The 25,837-nt window shown below is 45.2% G+C and overlaps 1 protein-coding gene across 1 annotated transcript in view; it reads left to right on the top strand.

Moving 5' to 3' along the window:
* Window positions 1–11,116: 11,116 nt before the first annotated feature.
* Window positions 11,117–25,837, top strand: part of ALOX5 (arachidonate 5-lipoxygenase) — a 57,742-nt gene continuing 43,021 nt past the window's right edge. The window contains exons 1-3 of the mRNA XM_081253617.1: window positions 11,117–11,336; window positions 18,713–18,911; window positions 23,613–23,694. Coding sequence (XP_081109743.1) covers window positions 11,187–11,336; window positions 18,713–18,911; window positions 23,613–23,694 — 431 coding nt within the window. The 5' untranslated portion in view covers window positions 11,117–11,186. The remainder of the gene's footprint in view (window positions 11,337–18,712; window positions 18,912–23,612; window positions 23,695–25,837) is intronic.

A 25,837-nucleotide genomic window follows, 5' to 3' on the forward strand; every position in this document is an offset into this window, starting at 1 on the left:
ATGGTGCGAGGCAGAGGTACATGATGGAGCGGAAGCTGCATAGCACAGAAGAGTCTGCTCAGAGAACAGCAAGTGGCTGCTTTATTGACAGTCCAGTTTCACCTAAGAGTTGTGAGAGAGAAGGCTGGAATGGGCCTCCAGCAGAGCCTTAAATATCAACATTAAGAGTGAAATGGTTTAATAAGATGGGATGCATGAAGGTTTTTGGAGCACAGGTTAGAAGGTAATGGATGATCCAATGAGAAATAATAGCCAGCCAGAAGAAAAATCTCCCAGAAGAGACCCACTTGGCTCACTGGACCTACAAAGCTTCAATTCCTGCCTTGGGGCACAAGTCACCTTTCATTCCCTGCCCCACACTTAATGACATCAACTCCAAACTGCTCTGTACCTTTGCTTATTCTGCTTTGACTAGTATCTATTCTGAGAGGCCTCCAGAAAGTAGGCTTTGAACCTTCCTTAGATGTTCTTCCTTTAACTGAATTGTAATGATCCATATTTCAATCTCTTTCTCATTCTCCCTCTCACCCACTAGACAGTGAACTCCTGGCTTATAGTAGTCATTCAACTGAAAGTTTTAATGAAGAAAGGCCAAGAAGGAAGTACAGAAAGAAGGTGAGAGAAAGAGGTAAGAAGTTAGTTCTGGAAACTTTCCAGGTTGGCTGTCAGCTTCCATGGCAACCTAGCTAGAGTCCCACCTAGAACTTCACTTTCCCTGTCTGCCATCCCTCTCACTCTTCTTCAGTCTTCTCTATTCTTTGGAAAGTCCTTGCTCATTGCATAATTCATTCTTCAGCCTTGCACATAGCACACACTTATATTTGTTGAATGAATTAATTAAATAGGTTGTGAAAGGACAAGTGTATAAAATACCATCAAACTCTAAGCAGTCAGATTCTCATGGTCTGAAGGAACCTGGGAAGGCCACTTACCTCATCTTCCTCTAAATTGGATGATTATTTTGTAATGACCAGATTCTTCTGTTAGGCTCTTTGAAGTATAAAATACACATAGAATCTATATGGTTTTAGAAAACTAATGTCATTTTCAACTTTTAAGTCACCCAAAACTCTGTGTTTTTCCCCTTAAAAACATATCTGGAACATTTTTAGGACTTGGCAGACTTTAAAACAGACTTTTTTTTTATATATCAGTTTTGTGACCAAGCAATTCTAGATCCTCCAAAAGTCAGTGAAGTTTTTGGGAAGAGATGTGAAGTTGGTAATTTGGAGAGACTTTTCTATATGATTTGAAAGGTAGACACTTGGGTCACAGAGACCACTTGGTGTCCCTGAGAGTCAAGAGTACTCTTGTAATAGTCCAAGTTGAAAGAAATGTTTAAAGCAGGGCTACGGAGTAGGGAGTGCAGGGAGGAGAGAAGTGATACTGTGGTAACAGTGGACAGTCCTGGAGACACATCAGATTTGAGGTGCAAGCAAGAGAGGAAACAAGATGATGGAGATTTCCAGCCTAGGTGACTAGGAGGTTTGGGGGAGAAGACAATTAATTTGCTTTAGGAAGTGCTGATCTTGAGATGCTTGGAGTATCTGGGTGAAAAATATAACGGGAGATTGAATATCTGTGTCTGAAGTGTAGAAGATATTGAAGAAGGAACTCAGTATTTGCGCCACTCTTTGCCAGATGCTTTATATACGTTAGATGTATACTAGTCTGCTTGGGCTGCCATAACAAGATATCTGACTTAGTGGCTTAAACAGCAAATGTTTATTTTCTCACAGTTCTGGAGACCAGAAGCCCATGTTCAAGGTTCCAGCAGAGATGGTTTCCAGTGAGGAATATCTTCCTACTTTCCAGACATCTGCCTTCTCACTGTGTCCTCACTTGGCCTTCCCTCACTCCATGCACAGGAGCAGAGAGAGAGATTTCATTCTCTGGTGTCTCTTAAAAGGATACCAGTCTAGTCCTATTAGATTAGGACCCCACCCTTATGACCTCATTTAACCTGAATTCCATCCATAAAGGCCCTATCTACCAATACAGTCACACTGGGGGTTAGGGCTTTCCCATATGACTTTGGGGAGGAAACAATTTAGACCCCAATAGATATTTCCTATTATAAACAAAGAATTCCAGTAATTTACTCAAGGTTAAACAGGACCAAAAGGTCCATGTCCTTTTGAATGTCTCTATTTAAAATCTTGTTACCACATCCTAGACCATGTGAGATGAATCCACTTTTATGGCTATCAGAAACAAAAGTAACAACCCCATCCTCTTTGACCTCAGAGAGAGGAGACTTGAAGAATAAGAATGAGTGTTGACTCTACACACAGCCTTCAGCTCTCCTGACTCCCTGGCTGAGTCTACCTTGGTTGCATAGATTCCCATAAGTCTGGATTTATTTGTACCTTAAGAACCAAAGGATCATGAGAAGACAGGGAAACACACAGCAGATGAAGGAGCAAGGTAAAAATCCACCAGACCAAACAAATGAAGAGGAAATAGGCAGTCTACCTGAAAAAGAGTTCAGAGTAATGATAGTAAAGATGATCCAAAATCTTGGAAATAGAATGGAGAAAATATAAGAAACATTTAACAGAGACCTAGAAGAACTGAAAAGCAAACAAACAATGATGAAAAACATAATAAATGAAATTAAAAATTCTCTAGAAGGAATCAATAGCAGAATAACTGAGGCAGAAGAACGGATAAGTGACCTGGAAGATAAAATAGTGGAAATAACTACTGCAGAGCAGAATAAAGAAAAAAGAATGACAAGAATTGAGGACAGTCTCAGAGACCTCTGGGACAACATTAAACGCACCAACATTCGAATTATAGGGGTCCCAGAAGAAGAAGAGAAAAAGAAAGGGACTGGGACTTACCTGGCGGCACAGTGGTTGAGAATTCGCCTGCCAACGCAGGGAACATGGGTTCGAGCCCTGGTCCGGGAAGATCCCACATGCCACGGAGCAACTAAGCCCATGCACCACAACTACTGAGCCTGTGCGCTAGAGCCCGTGAGCCACAACTACTGAGCCCGAGTGCCTAGAGCCCGTGCTCTGCAACAAGAGAAGCCACTGCAATGAGAAGCCCGTGCGCAATGAAGAGTTGCCCCCACTCGCCGCAACTAGAGAAAAAGCCGCTCGCAACAACAAAAACCCAATGCAGCCAAAAATTTAAAAATTAAATAAATTTTAAAAATTAAAAAAAAAATAAAAAGAAAGGGACTGAGAAAATATTTGAAGAGATTATAGTTGAAAACTTCCCTAATATGGGAAAGGAAATAGTTAACCAAGTCCAGGAAGTGCAGGGAGTCCCATACAGGATAAATCCAAGGAAAAACATGCCAAGACACATATTAATCAAACTATCAAAAATTAAATACAAAGAAAAAATATTAAAAACAGCAAGGGAAAAACAACAAATAATATACAAGGGAATCCCCATAAGGTAAACAGCTGATCTTTCAGCAGGAACTCTGAAAGCCAGAAGGGAGTGACAGAACATATTTAAAGTGATAAATGGGAAAAACCTACAACCAAGATTACTCTACCCAACAAGGAGCTCATTCAGATTCAACAAAGAAATTAAAACCTTTACAGACGAGCAAAAGCTAAGAGAATTCAGCACCACCAAACCAGCTTTACAACAAATGCTAAAGGAACTTCTCTAGGCAGGAAGAACAAGAGAAGGAAAAGACCCACAATAACAAACCCAAAACAATTAAGAAAATGGTAATAGAAACATACATATCGATAACTATCTTAAATGTAAATGGATTAAATGCCCCAACCAAAAGACTGGCTGAATGGATACTAAAACAAGACCCATATATATGCTGTCTACAAGTGACCCACTTCAGACCTAGGGAAACATACTGACTGAAAGTGAGGGGATGGAAAAAGTTATTCCATGCAAATGGAAATCAAAAGAAAGCTGGAGTAGCAATTCTCATATAAGACAAAATAGACTTTAAAATAAAGACTATTACAAGAGACAAAGAAGGACACTACATAATGATCAAGGGATCAATCCAAGAAGAAGATATAACAATTGTAAATATTTATGCACCGCACATAGGAGCACCTCAATACCTAAGGCAGATGCTAACAGCCATAAAAGAGGAAATCGACAGTAACACAATCATAGTAGCAGACATTAACACCCCACTTTCACAATGGACATATCATAAAATGAAAATAAATAAGGAAACACAGGCTTTACATGATACATTAAACAAGATGGACTTAATTGATATTTATAGGACATTCTATCCAAAAACAACAGAATACACTTTCTTCTCAAGTGTTCACAGAATGTTCTCCAGGATCATGTCTTGGGTCACAATTCAAGCCTTGGTAAATTTAAGAAAATTGAAATCGTATCAAGTATCTTTTCTGACCACAACACTATGAGACTAGATATCAGTTACAGGAAAAAATCTGTAAGAAATACAAACACATGGAGGCTAAACAATACACTACTTAATAACCAAGAGATCACTGAAGAAATCAAAGAGGAAATCAAAAATACCTAGAAACAAATGACAAAACACAATGACCCAAAACCTATGGGATGCAGCAAAAGCAGTTCCAAGAGGGAAGTTTATAGCAACACAATCCTACCTCAAGAAACACGAAACAGGGGCTTCCCGGTGGCGCAGTGGTTGAGAGTCCACCTGCCGATGCAGGGGACACGGGTTCGTGCCCCGGTCCAGGAAGATCCCACATGCCATGAGGCAGCTGGGCCTGTGAACCATAGCTGCTGAGCCTGCGCATCCGGAGCCTATGCTCCACAATGGGAGAGGCCACAACAGTGAGAGGCCCACGTACTGCAAAAAAAAAAAAAAAAAAAAAATTCCAATCACAGTGATACCAAAAAGAATAACATACCCAGGAATAAATTTAACCAAGGAGGTAAAAGATCAGCACACTGAAAACTATAGGATAATGATGAAAGAACTCGCAGACACAAAAAAATGGAAAGATACTCCATGTTCTCGGATTAAAATAATTAATATTGTGAAGATGTCCATACTTCACAAAATAATGTACAGATTCAATGCAATCCAATGTCTATAGATGCAATGCAATCAATCTATAAAAATTCCAACAGGATTTTTCACAGAAATCGAAAAAACAATCCTAAAATTCATATGGAACCATGAATAGCCAAAGCAATCTTGAGAAAGAAGAGCAAAGATGGAGGCATCACACTTTTGGATGTCAAATTATATTACAAAGTTATAGTAATCAAAACAGTATGGTACTGGCATAAAAACAGACGCATAGACCTACAGAACAAAAAGAGAGTTCAGAAATAAACCCACATATATATGGTCAACTAACCTATGAAAAGGGTGCAAAAAATACACAATGGAGAAAGAATAGTCTCTTCAATAAATTATGTTGGGAAAACTGGATATCCACAAGCAAAAGAATGAAATCAGATCCTTACACCATATGCAAAATCAACTTAAAATGGATAAAAGACTTAAATGTAAGACCTGAAGCCACAAAACTCCTAGAAGAAAACATAGGGGAAAAGCTCCCTAACATTGGTCTTGGCAATGATTTCTGGATGACACCAAGAGCGCAGGGCAACAAAGGTAAAAATAAAGTAGGACTACATCAAACTAAAAAGCTTCTGCACAGCAAAGGAAACAATGAAATGACAACCTACTGGATGGGAGAAAATATTTGCAAACCATATATCTGATAAGGGGTTAACCTCCAAACTATACAAGGAAAAAGGCACTCCTATAACTCAACAGCAAAAAAAAAAAAGAAAAATAATTCAATTTGAAAACAGGCAAAGCTCTGAATAGACATTTTTCCAAAGAAGGTGAGCAAATGGCCAACAGGTACATGAAAAGGTGCTCAACATCACTAATGATCAGAGAAATGCAAATCAAAACCACAGTGAGATACCACCTCACACTTGTTAGGATTATTAACAAAAAGACAAGAGATAACAAGCATTGGTCCGGATATGGAGTAAAGGGAACTCTTGTACATTGCTGGTATGTAAATTGGTGTAGCAACTACGGAAAACAGTATGGAGGTTCCTCAAAATATTAAAAATAGAACTACCATATGATCCAGCAACCCCACCTCTGTGCATATATCCAAAGGAAATGAAATCAGGATCTTGAAGAGATACGCACTCCGATGTTCACTGAAGCATTGTTCACAATAGCAAGATATGGAAACAACCTAAGTTTTGATGAATGAATGAAGAAAATGATATATATGTGATGTATATATGTATACGTATATATGTGTATATATGTATATGTGTGTGTATACACACACACACACACACACACACACACACACAAAATGGAATACTATTCAGCCATAAAAAAGGAAATCCTGCCAGTCGTGACAACATGGATGAAACTGGAGGACATCATGCTAAGTAAAATAATCCAGACACAGAAAGCAAATACTGAACGATCTCACTTCTATGTGGAATCTTAAAAAGTCAAACTCAAAGCCATAGGGTAGAGCAGTGGTTACCAGGGGCGGAGGTAGGGAAAATCAGGACAGGTTGGTCAAAGGGTACAAACTTTCAGTTACAAGATGAACAAGTTCTGGGCATCTAATGTACAGTATGGTGACTATAGTTAATAATACTGTTTTGTGTACTTGAAATTTGCTAATAGAGTAGATCTTAAGTGTTCTTGCCAAGCCAAAAAAAAAAAAAAGATAACTATGTGAAGTAATGTATGTGTTAACTTGCTTAATTGTGGTAAGCATGTCACAATGTATTTATACGTCAGAACCTGATGTTGCACACCTCAAATATATGCCATTTTTATTTGTCAGTTATACCCTAATAAAGTTGGAGAGATCAAAAAACATATATACATATGTATAGCTTTCTTCAAAAAAAGTACAAAATATTCAGGAATAAATTTAACAAAATAAAGTGCAATGAAAACTACAAAACAAAGTAAATTAGAAAAGATTTAGATAAATTGAATTATATCCCAGTTCCTTGTTTAGAGGACTTAATATTATTAAGATAACAATATTCCCCATGTTGATCTACAGCTTCAGTGCAATCCCTATCAAAATCCCAGCTTGCTTTTATTTTTTGCAGAAATTGACAAGTTGATCCTATAATTTATATGAAAATGCAATAACACAAAATAGCCAAAACATTCTTGAAAAATAAAGAACAAGGGCAGATTCACACTTCCCAATTCAAAACTTACTATAAAGTTACAGTAATCAAGACAGTGTGGCACTGACCAAAGATACACATATTGGTCAATGGAATAAAATTGAAAGTCCAGAAATAAACCCTTACATTTATGGTGAATTCACTTTTTACCAAGATGCCAAGACAATTCAATGGAGAAAGAATCTTCTTTTTAACAAATGGTTTCAGGACAACTGGATATTCATAGGCAAAAGAATGGATTTGTATCCCCATATCACACCATACATAAAAATTAGCAGAATGGATCATAGGTCTAAATGAAGACTCAAATGACAAATTTCTTAGAATAAAACATAGGAGTAAAATTTTGTGACTTTAGCATAGGCAACAGTCTCTTAGATATGGTACAAAAATCGCAAGCAACAAAAGAAAAAAATATATATATATATATTGGGCTTGCTCAAAATTAAAAACTTTTGTGCTTCAAATATAACCATAAAAAAGTGAAAAGACAACCCACCAAAGCAACAAAATATCCAGCCCCTTATCAGGAAGTATGAAGACATACAACTCAATAATGAAAAGATAAATAAGCTAAATTTTTTAGTGGGTCAAAGATCTGAATATACATTTCTCAAAAGAAGATATATTATTGGCCAATAGCATGAGATAAGATACTCAACATCATTAGCCATTAGAAAAGCGCAAATCAAAACTACGATGAGATACCCCTTCACAAAGAGTACAATGTGTTGGCGAGGATATGGATAAAATGGAATCATATATTGCTGATGAAAATGTAAAATGGTACAGCCACTTTGGAAAACAATATGACATTTCCTCAAAATGCTAAAAACATAGAGTTATCATATGATCCAGCAGTTCTCCTCCTAGTTATCTCCCCAAGAGAACTGAAAACATATGTATACACAAAAGTTTATACATGAATATTCATAACATCATTATTCATTATAGCCCCAACTCAAACTTCCATCATCTGATGAATGGATAAGCACAATGTGGTGTATCCATAAAATTGATTATTATTCAGCAACAAAAACGAATAAAGTGCTGATACTTGCTGCACTATGGATGAATCTGGGGAGAAAAAATGATACTAAGTGAAAGAAGTCAGTCACAAAATGGCACATACTGTATGATTCCACTCGTATGAAATGTCCAGAATAGGCAAATCTATAAAGCAGAAAATACGTGTGTTTACCCTGACTGGAAAGATGAGGAGGGCAATGGGAAGTGACTACTAATGGAATGATAAAAATATTCTGAAATTGATTGTGGTGATGGTCTCAGAACTCTCTGAATATTGCTAAACACCACTGACTTGTATGCTTTAAATGAGTGAATTGTATGTCATGCTAATTACATCTCAATAAAGCTGTAAAAAAGAAGGAGGGAAGGAAGGAAGGGAGAGAGGGAGGGAGGGAGGAATGGAGGAAAGAAAGAATGAAAAGCATGCAATGATGGACTTTAAGGCAGTAGATGATCCCACCAATGTTAAAGAGAAATAATTCTAGCTAGAGAATTGGGGAACTGGTGGGGGATGGGAGTTAGACTAGAGGTAAAGAGATTAGGCAGGAAGCAGTCACTACAATCCATACAGGAGGTGTTGAAAGCCTGAGCCAGGGCAGAGCAGTGAGAACAAGTCGGAGATATTTTGGAAACTATCCCAAGGTGGCAAAGTTTCTATGAAACAAACATTCCATGTTCTGCATGAGAGTAAATGGCATGAGCGTAAATTAACTCAGTGCTTGGGGAAGTAGCTTAATATGTTAAAAAGGTCTTAAAATGTTCATACGCTTTGGCCCATTTCTAAGTTCCTATATTAAGAAAAAAATTTTTAATGTTTTAGGCACTATATGCTAAATATGCTAAATTTAGCATTAAAAAATGCTAAATATATACTATAGCATTATTTATGAGGGAAAGCAACCTAAATGCCCAATAATAGTGGACTAATTAAGGACATGGTGGTATATCCATACAATTAAATATTACACAGTCAATGAAATACTTAAAACGTGAAATTACATAGGAAAATATGTTATAATATTAAAGAAAATGGAAATAAAACAGGAAATTGCACTTACAATGTGCTCTTAATGTAAAAATGTCTAATGTAATTAGTAAATGTTTACTAATTGTTTTTTCTGCATATTATGAGTTTTATTTGTGTATCAAGCTTTTCTTTATTTTCTACAAAGATAGTTCATTACTTTCATCAAAAAATATATTGTATTTCCTTTTTTTAGCAAAACAATAGCCCTATTACTCTTAGATTTGAAGAACAATTCCATAGCCATCCTTCACACCTTCTCCAGGGTTTCCTGGAACATATATTTTGCCTGGCAGGGGTTGGATCCCACTTTTGTGCTATCTTCATCCACCCTATCTCAGCTGTGGCCAGTCTTTCATGCCCTACAATTTGATTCCCAGAGAATCCCTCTGGTGTTTGTCCTTTGATAAATAAAGCCAGTCCCACTGAAATCTGCCCTCATCTCCCACCTGTAGAGAAGCAGGTACGCACTCTCTCTCTGTCCAGAGTGGTGGTCCTGCCAGGCAGAGGAGAAAGTGGGACTTGCCACCAGATGGAGCCCAGGCTCCCAGAAATGGGGAGACTGCCTTGAGCCTGCCTCTTTGCCCGTCCCCAAAAGTGAGTGTGCAGAACAGGTGACTTGATGTACCCACCACCTCATGTGGAATGAACTTATTTTTAAATTTAGTTCAACTCATTACTGAATGTGTACCACAGTCAGACCCAGTTCTGAAGCTGGGTACAGAGGACGTGTAGGGGAATACAGACTTCTGAGATCAGGTCACAGCAGTTGGAAAGCTTACCACCCACAGGAAGCTTCCTTCTAGTGTCCAAAGCCTTTTACTACCATGCCTTCCAAGCCTCGCCCATCATCAGTTAGAAAGCCGATAAAAATTTTTTAAATAAATTAAAATATTAATTAATTAAAAGTAAATGATAGCCAACCAATTACTCTGCCAGGCAGTGGGTTTTCCAAGTACCACCTCTAACTCATGGAACATCCTTGCTGTGGAGTCCTCATCTTCTTTCCTAGGACTTCCAGCCATGGGTCCATTCCCAGAAGCCATCTCCAAACAAGTCTACCCCCTTTCCCATCACACGCCCAGCCTCCCTGCCCTCGAGTTCTGAAACCCCTCGCCTCTGAGCGCACCAACCTCCTCCAGACAACCCCTTAGGTGTCCAGATTCGGGTTTTCTTATCCTGGCCTCCCTCTCTCTGGCTGCCCTCCTCCCACTACACACTGACAATCTCCAGGCCTGAGCGTGGCTGGCACCTGACTCACCTCAGTGCCCACCTGCACCCGGCGCAGAGTGACATTCAGCCAAGCCTGTGGAAGAAGCCAATGCCCACGGAAGTCTCTGCGCTCCACAGTACCAGCTCAGGTGTCACCCCTCCAAAAGCTTTCCTGACTCCCCAGCTGGGCTCCTCTTCCCGCTGTAGACTCCCAGAGCACCCCTGCTCTCAGTAATCACAGCGTGGCTAAGTGCCCCAGTCGCGCGGCCTCCCTCTAACCCTGGGGACTTGGTGAGAGCAGGGACTGTGTGGGGTTTTCTAGGCGTCCCTGGAGTCCAACCCTAATGCCTCACAAGGGCCTGGCAGTGAGGGAAGCCGAGGCAAGAGGGAAGGGTGAAGAGTGAAAACAATGAATGAGAAACTGAGTGAGAGAAGGAATAGAGGGAGGGAGGAGGGGATAGCAGCTGAGGTGGCCCCAGTCCCCCGACTGCCAAAACAGAGGCCAAGTGGAGGAGGTGAGGTGCAGGAACGGGTGCGCTTACCTAGTCCGAGGCGGGTCCGGCGAGGTCAGAGCTCCGGGAGGGCGGGGCCGGGGGCAGGGCGGGCAGGAGGGGGAGGGGGAGGGGGGGGGCGGCAGGGGCCCCGGACGCTCAGCGGCAGGAAGCTGCCGCGCGGGGTGGGCGAGGGGCGGAGGCCCGCGGACTGGCGCGCCAAGGCTCCCAGTGCTCGCTGCGCCCGCGCCCCGCGGCCCTCGCTGCGCGCCACCATGCCCTCCTACACCGTCACCGTGGCCACCGGCAGCCAGTGGTTCGCGGGCACCGACGACTACATCTACCTCAGCCTCGTGGGCTCAGCGGGCTGCAGCGAGAAGCACCTGCTGGACAAGCCCTTCTACAACGACTTTGAGCGCGGCGCGGTGAGGACCCCCGGCCCTGACGGGCTGGGGTGGCCGGGACAGGGTGCGGACGTCGGGGCGGCTGGGACCCAAGTTCGGGGGCGAGGGGCTCTGAGAGGCCACTTAACTGGGCAAGCGCTGTGACCACCATTACTTGGGCCCCACTTCCTAGGGCTCCACAGATGGCACCTCGGCTGTGGGGAGAACGCGCAGGGCTGGATGTCCAGAGGCCTGAGTTCCATCCGGGCCTGACCACTAGCTCACTCTGCCCCCTCTCTGGGCCTCAGTTTCCCCAGATGTAAAGTACAAGTGTTGGCTTCAGGCTGGTCTAGGAGTTCGAGCCGGTGGCCCAGAGTGGCACTAGCCTATGTCTCCACACCTGGGCAGCTCACATTCTCAGGAGAGGTCCCCAGAGGAATGCAGAGGGAAGGAACGGGAGACCCAGGCCAGGAGAAGCCTTTTGCAAACCTGGAGGTCGTCGCTGGCTCCCAGCAGAGTGTACACCAGGGAACACTTCCACCCTGAGTGTGAGGGCTCAGAAGAGGAAGAGGGAGGAGGGCTTCCCCTCTCCCCTCCTCACCAGAGACCCTGGAGCCTGAGAGTTCAGGGAGCAAAGGGAGCCCATGTTGATTGCACGTCTAGTCTGTGGTGCCAGGCGCTGTGTGAGGATTCATTCCGAAGTGGGCTCCCCATGCTGACCTGGCCGTGAATTCCAGCCAGTAGCTTCCTCTGTGAGCACAGCAGGTGGCGATCCTCGCCAAGTGTTTGGTGTGATGTGCCCAGTCCACTGGGCTTATTAAGTGCTCATTACTTAAGTGCTCATGAAGTGACTATTTTGACAGGTCCAACACAGTACAGGTGCCCAGGAAATATCTGTTCCCTTCTGCCACCCCCGGCTTCTGAACTGGACCAAAAAGACTTAGATTTCACAAAGCTGTCTTTTTATCTCTTCATTATTTGGTTGAACCATAAGGAATTGCTCATAGTTGACTATTTTTGACAAATAAAACTGGCAATTTTGTATGGTTCAACCAAATACTTCTTGGATAGTATTCATGAAGCGTGTTTTAGGTCTGCAGAGCCTAAAGTAAGCAAATAATAGCCCACTCCTTTTCTAGATTCCAAACTCAAAGTGAGCTTGATTCCTACCCAGGAGCCTCAGAACCTCGCTATAAGCCCATCCGACACTTAGCAAAGTTCGTCATATTAATGTGGCTAGAGTACCCTTCTAGAAGAGTTAGGTGTTGAGTATAAGAACTACCTCCTATTGTTTGGTTTCCCCAACCAGGGAACTGGCCCAGAGGATGGTGGTGCAGGAGGGCTAATGAGTCATCCATTTGGGATAATGACACCCTCGGCCACTGTGAAGCACCATCAGAAATAATTGTTTCCATTATTTCATGGATTCCCCCAACACTTATGGGAGGAGAACAGGTTACAGACTTCTCTGCCTTTATAAGTGGTCGGCAGTGGGTCCGTTCTCCTCCACACACGACATACATCAGTGTGCAGCATAAGCAGCCGGGTGTGGCTTCTCAGAGGGGAGGTACGGGGGTGTGACCATAAAAGGGTCGTTGGAAGAGGGCTGAAAGCATCCCTCTGTTCATTATTTCCCCACCCTGAGAATTCATTCAAATGACATTATGATTAAACTCTTCAGTGAGAGTCCCAGCAGCAAATTTCAGGAGAGATTTGCATGTCCCATTTCCATTGTGGTGAGAGGGGGCAGGTCAGGAGGGGCACTGCAGGGGAATCGCTGGCTCCAAAAGGCTCTTTGAAAAAAGTCATCTTTTGAGAAAGTTCCTGCTTATGCAAAGTTACTCCACACTTGGTCTTGCACAGCCCAGAACTACTTCCTCAATCTCCAGCCAATGTCTCTTAAGGACAGTCCGTCCCATTTCGGTAAAGGCGAAGGAGAAATCTTAGAGGAAATACTTGCAGAGAAGATAAGGCTAACCCATTTTACCCGAAAAGTGTTACAATCATTATAGATAATAACAGTTACAGTAACAACAATAAAGACTTTTTCTGGGCAACCAGTTCATTTCCAGGTCATTGGCAGGTCAATACCACATTCTCCCATGCAAAATTCAGTCCTATAATGGATGGGACTGATTTTTTTTTCTCAATAAATTGAGTCACAGATCCCTGGTTATTCTCATCAGAGTTCTGCCAAGTGATTCAGGACAGGACTGGGAATTAGAGTCCTTCGCAGGTGAGATTGTCCTGTCAACCGTCACGCCATCTGCTGGGAAAGCCCAGGTGGTGGACCCACATAGCCCAGAGACGTAGCCCAAATTTAGCAAATTGATTTGTTTCTTTGGCTCTGTCAATTTAAAGTAATTCAAGTCCCGATGGCATAACTTTCACAGATCCGAAGATTTCTGGGAAATCTTACCTGACCCTTTTTCATTCCCTGGCAGCACTTTTAGGAAAGCGAAAGGCAGTAGAGTGATGCTTAGCGTATCATCCTGAATGTACTCAGTACGTGTGAACAAGTCTTACAACTATACTTCTTAAATATTTTCAGTGAATATTCTTACAGTATATTCATGAAGAACGTATTCTAGAATACCGCCTTCTCAGAAATGATAATGTAGTACTGAAGAGTAAATATTTTCTTCTGACCCTCAGTCTCTCTATCCCCCACCTTCCCTCTCTGTCCCATCTCTTCCCTACATTCTGCCTCTTCTTCCTCCTTCTCTTCCTTCCTCTGCTCCCTATTCCCCACAATTCCCCATGTCCCTCGTTTCTCTCTTCTTTTCTGCTCCAGTTTCTCCCTTCTGCTGTCTCCTAGATTCCCCCAGCTCCCCCATTCTTTGCCCCCTCAGTCTCCCTAACCACTGCCCCTTTTCTCCCTCTCTCTGCCCCAGCCTCTCCCTTGTCCACCCCTTAATCATCTCCCTCTGTCTCTACTCCACAGCCCCCTCCTCTCCCCTCCCACCACTCACCAGCCCCTCACTAGCTCCCTCCAAGACAGGCAGTCCAGGCTGGACCACATCATGACTCTTCTCTGTCCTTGCTCTAGCAGGGATCTGGGACAGAAACAAATGAAACCTTTCTTTAAATGCTGATATAAAGATCAAGCAGGGCTTCCCTGGTGGTGCAGTGGTTAAGAATCTGCCTGCCAATGCAGGGGACACGGGTTCGAGCCCTGGTCCGGGAAGATCCCACATGCCGCGGAGCAACTAAGCCCGTGCACTACAACTCCTGAGCCCGCATGCCACAACTACTGAAGCCTGTGCACCTAGAGCCCTTGCTCTGCAACAAGAGAAGCCACCACAGTGAGAAGCCCGTGCACCGCAACAAAGAGTAGCCCCTGCTCGCCACAACTAGAGAAAGCCCGTGCAGAGCAATGAAGACCCAACTCAGCCAAAAATAAATTAATTAATTAATTTAAAAAAAAAAAAGATCAAGCAAAAAACTGGCCAGCTAACAATTTGCTGAAATATTCAAAAGCCTTAAAGCTGTGTCTCCAATAGAGGATTGAGAGCAACGGGTGAAATCAGCCAACTGGCCCTTCTGAGAAAGGACTGGTGAATATCACGTTTCCCAGGCTCCATGTCTCTTTCCAGTGTCTGACCACTGCACCCACCACCTCTGCCCCGAGAACTCCATGCTCCAGCCTCCTCCTCTCACATGCGAATTCCCCACCTCCTTTCTCTCCATTCATAGTGCCCTGCCCATTCCCCTTCTTCTCCATTCAACTCACCTCTGAAATCTTACCAACTCCCAAGAGCTGCCTCAGATGCCACCTTGTAGGAAGCTTTTCCTTGTCCTCCACCCCACCCCACATTGCCCCTTCATACTCCATGGAGGGCTCGAACCAGGGCTCAAAGCCAGGTCACCTGACTCCCAGGCCAAGGCTTTTCCCACGATGTGGCCATGGGAAACAGTGAGAGGAACCCAGGTTGGGCCATCACACAGGTGTGGGTTCTAATCGTGGGGCCACCAGTTACTCACTAGCATGGTAGCTGCCTGACCTCTCTGAGCCTCAGTTTCCAACTGTAAAATGAGATAATCATCCACTCGGCCATGCACATGTACTCTATTTATTGAGGGCCTGTTATGCGCTGTGCCATCCACTGTTGATACTGTACACTGTGCAGAATGGACATGTGATATTAACGTGTCAAGGCAAATTAGTCAACAAACACAGTATCCACCCAGTGTACTGGCCCAGGGAGAGGAGGAAGGAAGGTCGTCACACCCTGTAGCTCTTTGTATCTTCCTAAGACCTGACTTTGCTGTTTGACACACAGGACCCTGAGATCTTCCTCGAGGCCCCTCTCTATCCCCTGTGACTCTCCAGCAGTGGCTCCCTTGGAGGCCAGTGTCAGTGTCACCAGACTTTGTCCCTGAGACTGCCTGAGTTAGGTGGGACTGAACTCGGGCCCTGGTTCACCTCCTGTAGCACCGGGCCTGAAGCCAGGGCCAGCCAGGGACAAGCCAGACTGGCAGTCATCTCCCATTGCAAGACCCTGTCAGATGGCCTACTGAGTCCCTATAGGTCTGTCCAGTGATTTCATCCGGGTGCAACTCCAGGGCCCTCTGCCAGGTGCCTGTGGGTCATTGGGAAAGGGTGACCTGGAGGGCCCATTCTCCTGTGACTGCACCACCGGTGTGCCCAGGGTGACCCTGCTCTCCCTTCTCTCGGAGAAGCTACTCCGTCTCTTCCTTATCAATCCTCACCCCCAGCTGGACATCTGGCCCTCCCTCTGAGAATCACCCTGAGAGCCTCCCTGGGCCCCATCTCCCTTCCCTTTGTGATCCAAGGCTCCCCCTCCCATGAGAGTTGTCCACCTCAGATGCTTATGGCACCTGTTACTTTAGATGGCCGTCCTCTCTCCCCCTTCACCTCAGCCTTCCTGGCATCAACCTCCCAGACACCTGCAGCCTCCTGTAGCCCCTCGGAGTCACAGGAAAGCCACTTCCCTTGGAGCAGCCACCCCAAGCCCGGGCTCAGGCCTCAACACACACTGACTTCCCTTTGCTCGGCCTGCACTGCCAGCAACAAAAATGCCTCCAGTTCTCACTTGGCCTCAAGGCCCCTTCTCCATCCTCACGGGAATTCCCTTCACGTTTTGAGCCAAGTTGTTTCTGCTCATGGGCTCAATTTCTTCCTCCCATCTCTACTTCTGACTACTCAATGTTGTGCATGTAGTCAAGCATGGACCTCAGCGCAGGGGCCCATGCTAGCTCAGAGCCGCTCGCAGGCAGTGTGGGACTTGCTGACCCCCCAGGAGTCGAGGAGGGAGGACCAGGTGGTTCTGATACACACAGCAGCTGGTGGCCTGTGCCTCTGGAGAAAGGAGCCCACTCAGGCATCATGTCATTTGGATTTCTCAATGGCCCTGCAAGCTAAGCATGATCTCCCCTTGATAGATGAAGAAACATAGCCTCAGAGAGTGAAACAGTTTGCCCTGGCCCATGGTCAGTTACTTTGGAGCTGGGATGTGAACTCAAGGCCCCTGAGGCTTTCTGAGCTTCCCTGACACTCAGGCTCACCTCACCCTCTGCGCCTCACTGCCCTCCCTCCAGTCTTCAGTGGGAATCTCTGTCTTGACCCCACAGGAGGGCCATGGTCTCTGCAGATCCTCGTGGCAGGTGGGACTTGGAAAGGGGTGGGCCCTGCAAACGTCCAGTCTTAAGCCACCAGTCCCCACTCTACTTCTCCAGGTGGACGTTGAGCCCCTTGCTCCATCAAAACCTTCCTGCCCTGGCCCACTGATGCCTCAGCTCAGGGGCCTCCCTTCTCTCCCCACCCCTGGGAAGCCACCCAACAAGAGCTGTGTCCTTCCTTTCCTCTCCCTCCTCCCAGCTCCTCAGGCCATCCAGCCTCTCACTGGGACTCCTCTCCCAACTCTATCCGGGGCCTGCCACCTTCTCCCCATGGATCGGTGCCCTGTGGTACAGACAGGCCCCTCTGCCTGAGGTCCCACAGGCCCTGGGGGGCAATGCTCTCTGTGACCTCGCCTGTGGCCCCTGGTATCCCATAAGACACGCTGTGGGGCAGGAGGGTTCTTTGACCTGCAGGATGGGCATCTGGTAGGACAGATGTGCCGGCACACCTGTTAGGGACCCAGCACACGGGCTGGCTTCTCTGTCCCCAGACAGTGTTTCTAACTGAGGACCCAGGCCCAGACCACCGGGCACTAGGAAAAGACTTCCCTTTCTGACCACAAGCATCTGGCATCTGAGGCAGTCAGGACATGCGAGTTGCTCACTGTGCTCAGAGCCAAGGGGTTTGCTGCAAATGTTCAACTTCCCACTCCCTTTAAGAAGTCCTCCTAGGTGTCTCCTGGCATTTGGAGGGAGAAGGATGGAAATGGGGATGCATGGGGTCATGTGTGAGATGAACACCCTTCCCCTCCACTTACTTCACCATCACACTGAGAACTCTAAGCCTGCCACCGAGGAAACAATTCAAAGATGGGTGAAATCTGGCTTAGAAAGTGCCTCAGAGGGCATTGAGTCTGGGGCTCCCCAAACCTACTGGTCTTTGGAACGCCGGATGCAATGCTTGAGCCCCCACCCTTCCTTCCCATCTGCCATCCAGAGCTGCACATACGCAGATCATGCAGCAGCCATGGAGGGGCTGCCCTGCACTGCCACTGTGCCAGCCCATCTCCTGGGGTCAGGAGCCTGGCAGCAGCCTGGGGAGCAGTGCTGCACATGGCCTGAGGTAGCAAGGCCAGCCTCAATCCACCACTGTGCCTTGGATATAGTGGAAACTGCTTATCTGATTTTCTTGGCATCACTGTGGCTCAGTGACCTGCAGAGGCCCCAGGACAGCTTGAATCTGTGTGATTTCACTTTTATCTGAGCCTCCCCATTTGCACTCAGTTATTTGCCCCACTGAGAATGAGAGAGATATGGAAAGGCCTGGACTGGAATTCCAGCTCTGCCAATTAGTAGTAGAAGTGGGGCTTACTGAAACTCACTGTCTTCATCTGAGACACAGGTCATAACTCCCCACTCCTCCCAAAGTTGTTGTGGGATCTGTAGCAACATCAGCAAGACCTCTGCAAGCTGTAAAGGGCTGCCCTTGTGTGCGAGGGCCAGTTTGTCCATCTAGCCCTGTAAGGTAGCAGGGCCAGCAGCCTTGCTGCCCTTGTTGTGAGTGGGGGCAGCTGCAGAGGCCCTCACCGAGCCTGGGCTGGCACTGGGCTGTGCGCAGACAGCAGAATGTCTCTCTCTGAGCAGCGCCATCCCTTGCTCACTAGACTTCCATCTCCTAAGGGTAGAGCTGGGGAATTGGCCATCTCTGTCACCCAGGGCGCCGCAGAGCCGTGCCAAGGGCAGGCATTTGGCAGACATCTCAGCTAAATGGATTGAGGGTGATTCAGAGGCTCAGGAGCTCCCAGATGGTCTGACTTGCCTTTTGTCCTTCTCAGATTGATTCTTACAATGTGGTAGTTGATGACGAACTGGGCGACATCCAGCTGATCAGAATCGAGAAGCGCAAGTACTGGTTCCATGACGACTGGTACCTGAAGTACATCACGCTGAAGACGCCCTGCGGGGATTACATTGAGTTCCCCTGCTACCGCTGGATCTCGGGCGAGAGCGAGGTTGTCCTGAGAGATGGACGAGGTGAGCGGCTCAGGCCCCTTCCACTCCCTGGGCTTCCGGGGAATGAGAGAGTTTGCAGGCACTCCTTCCTTGAAGAACTGTATCCATGGGAATAATAACCATGCTCTCCGTGGTTGAGCACCGCTTCGTGCCTCGATGCACCTGTAGGAGGCCTGACCTTCCTCAAGGTACTAACAAGCCCCAGGTTCAGAGGGGGAAGTGAGAGGCCCCAGGCTCCATCCAGCCATGTCCCCTCTCTGCTATAAAGTCCTTCAGGAGAAGATTATGACCCCCTTTTTGCCAGAGGGTAACTGGGGTCCCTAGTAACACGTACCCCTGGGACGTGCCCCTGGATGGGCAGTTTCTTCAGCTGAGTTCTCAGCTCTCATCTCTGTCAGGTCACAGTAGGGCTTGGGCTCCAGGGACCCCATGCAGGCCAGGAAAAGGAAGGGGTTGACCAGGAGTGCCTGAGTGCCAGCTCAGAGGAACCGTGGGCAGGCCTGGTGTTCGACGGTCACCAGTCATTAAACTTGAAGTCCCACTTTTTGCTGAAGGAGAAAAGAACCTAAAATATACCCTCTTAAGCAAGACCCTCAAATGTGCAAACCCCAATCTGGCACTTCCTCAGGAGGCCATTCTTGGTAAGAGACACGCAGCTGGCCTGGTTGGAGGAGGAGGAGAGAGGAGCAGATGGCGGGGGTCACCTAAGGCCTCCTTCCCTCTGAATGACGCCCCCCTTGCACACCAGCCTCTTAGCGTGTGTGAGTCAAATCCATGCCTTGGCAAAATCCTGCCTTACCTTAGTCATGACCCTTCAGCTTGCTCACTCTTGAAACCTGAAATGATCTAGTGCATCCACTAGAATAACGAGCAAGGGGACAGCTGCTTCCTCCAGTGCCACCGTTTAACACCTCCTAGCTGACGACACATTTCCTATCACTAGTTCATTTGCTCTTCACAGAACTTCGGCAGGGTAGATAAGATGAGAATGATTAGTACCCCCTCTATTTTAGCTAAGAAAACCAAGACACAGGAGGAAAAGTTCTTCTCTACCCAGTGTTCTTAAAACTGTCAGGCCACATCCCATTGCTTCTGACATGGAATTTAACTTAAGAAACAAAATTCAAAAAAAAAAAAAGAAAGAAACAAAATTCCAAGATTATTTCTGAACTAAAGGATTGGGGCAGGAAGGATTTTTATCCCCTGTCTTCATGGCAAGGAAGAAGATCACAAAAGTCACTCTGTCTTACGGTGGCCAGCATGGGAAAGGTTGCAGACAGGGCACTTCTCTTTTACCAGGATTGTAGAAACACGAGCTCCACATCTCCCTCCTGCTCCGCCCCGACCCACGGTCTCGGATGTGTAGTCCTCCTTCCCACGGACCCTGAATCTCTTTCCAACAAAAAAGCATATGGCACCTTCCAGTTGGGATATTTAGAAGGTGTAGGCCAATGTGCAGGGCCATTAGAACTGCTAGTCCTGGTGGGGTGGGGGAAGGGAAAGAATGTGAGAATAATCCAAAAGGGAAGTGTCCTGGAGCCAGAGCTGCCTTAGGAGGAGCTCTGGTCCTCAGTAGAGATGCAGACAGCCTGGGGAGATACTACAGAGAGAGGCTGGGGAAGAAGTGTCCTCTCCTCACTGTCTCTTACCCTCCAGTCTCTGGTCAGGGTTCCCAGTGGCTGAACCGAACATGAAGCCCATTGATGCATTGATCAGGGACCTTCAGGGACAGGACAGGTGAAGGGTGGATCTGGAGGGGCACATGGAAGCCACCCAGTATGTTCCACTTATCAGTTGCTGTGTAGCACTCTTAGTGGCTTTAAACAGCCACGTCATTTTGCTCATGATCTTAGGGGTCAGGAATTTGGGAAAGGCTCATCTGGGTGGTCCCTCTGTGAGCCATGGGGCATCCGCTGAGAGGGGAGGGACTAGAGGATTCGCTTCTAAGATGGTTCTCCTCTCGCGTGCTTTCAGGGCTCCGTGGTCTCTCCCTCTCCATATGGCATCTCATTTTTAAGACTTCCCCGTAGAGCCTGGGCTTCTCACAGCTTGGTGGTCTCAGGGTAGTTGCACTTCTTTTTGTGGTGGCTGGCTTCGAAAAGCAAGAGAGAGAAAATGGAAGCTGCCAGTTTCTTCAAGCCTGGCCCTGGAAACTGGCCCAGTGTAACTTCTACCACGTTTTATTGGTCCAAGCAGTCACAGAGCCCACCCAGACTCAAGGGGAACATAGACCTCCTCTCAATAGAAGGAATGTCAAAGAATTTGTGGCCATCCTTGGACCACCACATGGCACGACAACCAACTCTTTGGGCAACGTGGAAATGAGGGAGGCCAGCCCACAAGCAATTCAATCACTCACCACATAGAAACCTCTGGAACCTAATATTTCACCACTGCACCTGGGGTGACCATAGAAGTCAGAGGGCTGTCTCTGTGGTGACTGACATTTTTTTAAAATACAATAAAAATTGACTACTAGAAAAATGAAATAAAAAACAAACCAGGAGCTTCCCTGGTGGCGCAGTGGTTGAGAGTCCGCCTGCTGATGCAGGGGACACGGGTTCGTGCCCGGTCCGGGAAGATCCCGCATGCCGTGGAGCGGCTGGGCCCGTGAGCCATGGCCGCTGAGCCTGCGCGTCCAGAGCCTGTGCTCCGCAACAGGAGAGGCCACAACAGTGAGAGGCCCGCGTACCACAAAAAAAAAACCCCAAAAACAAAAAACCAAAGCCATTCAAAATACAAGCCCTGTTTTTATTATCTGATGCAACAGTCAGCAGTATTTTGGCAAGTTACTCTAAGTCTGTAAACCTGTGCACTCAACCTCTGTTCTCACCTCATTGCAGACCAGCACCCAACACTTCTGAGCCTCACAGAGCTCTCTGGCCCATTGCACCTCTGCCTGAGGCAGCTTCAGTCCCAGGCTTGGAACTGGGGCCCAAAGAGGAAGATCAGTGGGTCACTGTGGTCCCAGGGATTCCAAGCATCTATGTGAAAGACTCATATCAGTCTTTTGGAATCTGTCCCCCTGAACTCTGCCGTAGTCAGTCCAGGCTTTGTCACCTGCCATGTTCCCAGAAGTTCTGTTAGTCAGTGGGGCCAGGAAGAAGGATGCTGTATGCCATTTGAAACTTGGTAGGTTGCAATTTTACATGTTCTCTGACTTATTCATACAGTAAGGCTAAAGAGATACAACTCCTCAGAGCAAGGTGCCTGAGAAATAGGCAGGTTCTTTAAGGTGGATAAGAGATGATGAATGTGCCAATGACAGCTGTTGTTACCTTTAATTCTCACCTTGCCTTCAGTGGCCTCGAGCCTCCCCACTTATTTACAAAAATGTCAGTCTGTGATGGAATGGAAGCTTTAAAAATCCGGCTCTTCACCACAGAGAGCTGGAGAAGCTCTTCACTGCAGAGGCCCCCTTTCCAGGAGATGCTCTGGAATCCTGCCAGTTGGGGTTCCACTGACTGTGTTGACTGGTTTTACCCTAAATAATAGTATAAAAGGTAATCTTGATCTGACCTCTCCTGCTCTAAAGGCCCTGAGAAGTGTGACCAACCGTGCCCTTAGCCACCTGCCCACTCCTGAAATGAAATATGAGACACCTTTGAAGTCTGGCTTAGAGGGAGGAAAAGGACACTCGGGTCCATGATAATTATAAGGACAACAGTGATAACCATGGTTCCCATTTACTGGGCACTTACTGGTCCTAAGCGCTGTATGGAGTGATTTGCTGCAGTCTCTCACTAAATCCCCACCATGGCCCTAGAAATAAGCGTTATTATCTCCATTTTACATGGGAAGAAGCTAAGGCAGCTTACTCAAGGTCACACAGCTTTAAGTGACACAGCCCTAGTCCAAACCCAAGCCCAAGAACATCTCTTCTAAAGCCCACACTCTAGGACATGACAGGCTGTTTTACAATAAGCTCCATTCTCATTCCTCTGTGTAGCCACCACAGGAAACTGGACAGTGTCAGCATCTGTATATTGAATCTTAAGTCACACCTTTCTCCAGGAAGCAACCAACTGGACTTAGAAACACAAGAGCCATGAGTCCCTGCTATTCTCTCAGGCAACATGGAAACCCGCAGTGGCTGCCATTTCTGCTCTGCATGAGAAATGCAGGAGTGAACTGCTCTGAAGTGGTTTGAAGAGATCCACCAAAGATCACGGAATGCCTTTCCTCTGAAGTGGAAAAGCAGCTCTGCACCAGGGGCCCCACGATTCTTGGCAAAGGCAGTGTCCTGGGAGCCCCCAGGTGGAAATCCACAGGCAGGCCAGAGATGGGCACACTGTGCCTGCCAGAGAATCATTGGTCTGCCTTCCTGTAATTCACGATGAGAACCAAGCCTGGCTTATGTATCTGGATGTGATTCTCAGAACACCGAGGCCCAGAGCCCCTAAGCTTGCTGAGTGAGCAGACAGGAGGAGGAGGAACTGGATTTGTCTTTTATAAAGAGAGTTAGCTAACAGCATGGGATTTGAGTCTTGTGTTGAAAATCCACTAATTAGGTTGTGACCTTGGGTAAAGTTCAAGGGCAAATCTATTCAACCTCCCTATGCCCCCATTTCTTTGCTATAAAATGAGGGAGTGTTCTGAGGCTTAAATGAGACGATACACATAAAGCATTTGGCTCAGGAAGGGTGTCTGAGGGAAACCTGAATACTGGATGTTGTTAATGTGCTTCCCTAGGCTCTTCTCACACATGTCCTTTTCTCACAGCAAAGTTGGCCTGTGATGACCAAATTCACATTCTCAAGCATCACAGACGTAAAGAACTGGAAACACGGCAAAAACAGTATCGGTGAGTTATGACATCAGACCAAATGGTTTGGGGCCATGGTGTCTTCTATCTCGGGGGCATAACCCTGCCCACAGTTTATGGCCCATCACTGCTGGTACGTGATGACCAAGTGACCAGATCCCTTCAGTGCTCCTCAACACCCAAGCTCCACCTTACCACCACTCCAGGCAGAGATGGTGAAAGAGTTACGAAAAACTTGGTATCAACCGTATTGGCATTTAGGAGGAATGGGACAGTAAAGGCTTGAATTCATCTTGATGTTCTCCCACTCCCATTGTAGGAATTACCCTTCACTTTTTATGTCTTCTTATAATAATTCAGTTATAAATGTGATACATAATCTACAAGAAAATTGACAAATCTTTAGCTAACAGACTAAGAAAAAAGAGAAGACTCAATTTATTAAAATTAGAAATAAGAGAGGGAACATCAATACCAACCTCTCAGAAATTAAAATGAATGAAAGGGAATAGTATGAGCAATTGTATACCAACCAATTAAATAACTTAGATGAAAAGGACAAATTCCTTAGACAGAAACTGCCAAAGCTGACTCAAGAACAAATCAAATGAATAGACTGATCACAAGAAAAGAGAGTGAATACTAATTTTAAATTAATTTTAAAACTTCCTACTAAGTAGTTTTAAAGTAATTTAAAAACTTCCTACAAAGAAAACCCCAGGCCCATATGGCTTCACTGGTGAATTATAGCAAACATTTAAAAAATTAATACCAACCCTGCATAAACTCTTCCAAAAAACAGAAAAGGAGAGAACTTGTCTCAACTCATTGTATGAGGCCAGTATTATACCAAAACCAGACGTCATAAGAAAACTACACATCAATATCTTTTATGAATATAGATACAAATATTTTCAACAAAATACCAGCAAACAAAATCCAGCAGCACATAAAAGACATTATACAATATGAAGAGGTGGAATTTATTCCAAGTATGCAAGGTTGGTTTAACATCCAAAAATCAATTAATGTAATACACCATATGAATAAAGAACAAAAAAATACATGGTCAAAAAAAATACATGATCATCTAATAGACACACAAGAAAGCATTTCACAAAATGTTTAAAAAACACTCAAAAAACAGGAACTGAAGGGAACTTCCTCAACCTGATAAAGTGCATCTACAAAAAATTCACAGTTAACATCATACTTAATGAGAAAAGACTGCATGCCTTCCTCCTAAGATCCAGGAACAAGATAAGTATGTCAGCTTTTGCCACTTCTACTAACATTGTACTGGAGGTTCTAGCCAGGGCAATTAGACAAGAAGGAAGAAAAAACATCCGTATTGGAGAACAATAAGTAAAACCATTGCTATTCACAGAGGACATGGCCTTGTATATAGAAGATCCTAAGGAATTCACCAAAAAATCATTGGAACTAAAAACAAGCAATATTGCAGCATACAAGACCAATATACAAAATTCAATTGTTTTCTATTTGCGAGCAATCAATAATTTAAAGTGAAAATAAGAAAAAAATTCCATTTACAGTAGCATCAAAAGGAATAAAATATTTATGAATAAATTTAACAAAAGAAGTTTAAGGCTTACACGATGAAAACTACAAAATACTGTTGAAATTAATTAAAGAAGAGCTAAATAAGATGAAAGACATCTCATGTTCATGGACCAAAGGACTTATATTGTTTAAATGGCAATACTCCCCAAAGCAATGTACAAATTCAGCACAATTGCTATCAAAATCCCTGCTGACTTTTTTGCAGAAATTGACAAGCTGATTCTAAAATTCATATGGAAATTCAAGGAACCCAGAATAATCAAAACAATCTTGAAAAAAAAGTAAACAAAGTTGGATGATTCACACTTCTCAATATCCCAAGTACTACACCACTGCAATAATCAAGACAATGTAGTATTCACGTAAGGATAGACATATAGATCAATGAAATAGAATTGAGAGTCCAGAAATAAGCCCTTACACTTATGGTCAATTAGTTTTCAACAGAGGCAACAAGACCATTCAATGGGGAAAGAAGTCTTTTCCACAAATGATGTTGGGACAACTGAATAGCCACATGCAGAAGAATGAAGTTGAACCTTTACCTCACACCACATACATAAATTAACTTAAAATGGGTCAAACACCTAAATGTAAG

Source organism: Mesoplodon bidens (assembly GCF_964165515.1).
Source record: "Mesoplodon bidens genome assembly, chromosome: 1".
NCBI classification, from domain to species: domain Eukaryota; kingdom Metazoa; phylum Chordata; class Mammalia; order Artiodactyla; family Ziphiidae; genus Mesoplodon; species Mesoplodon bidens.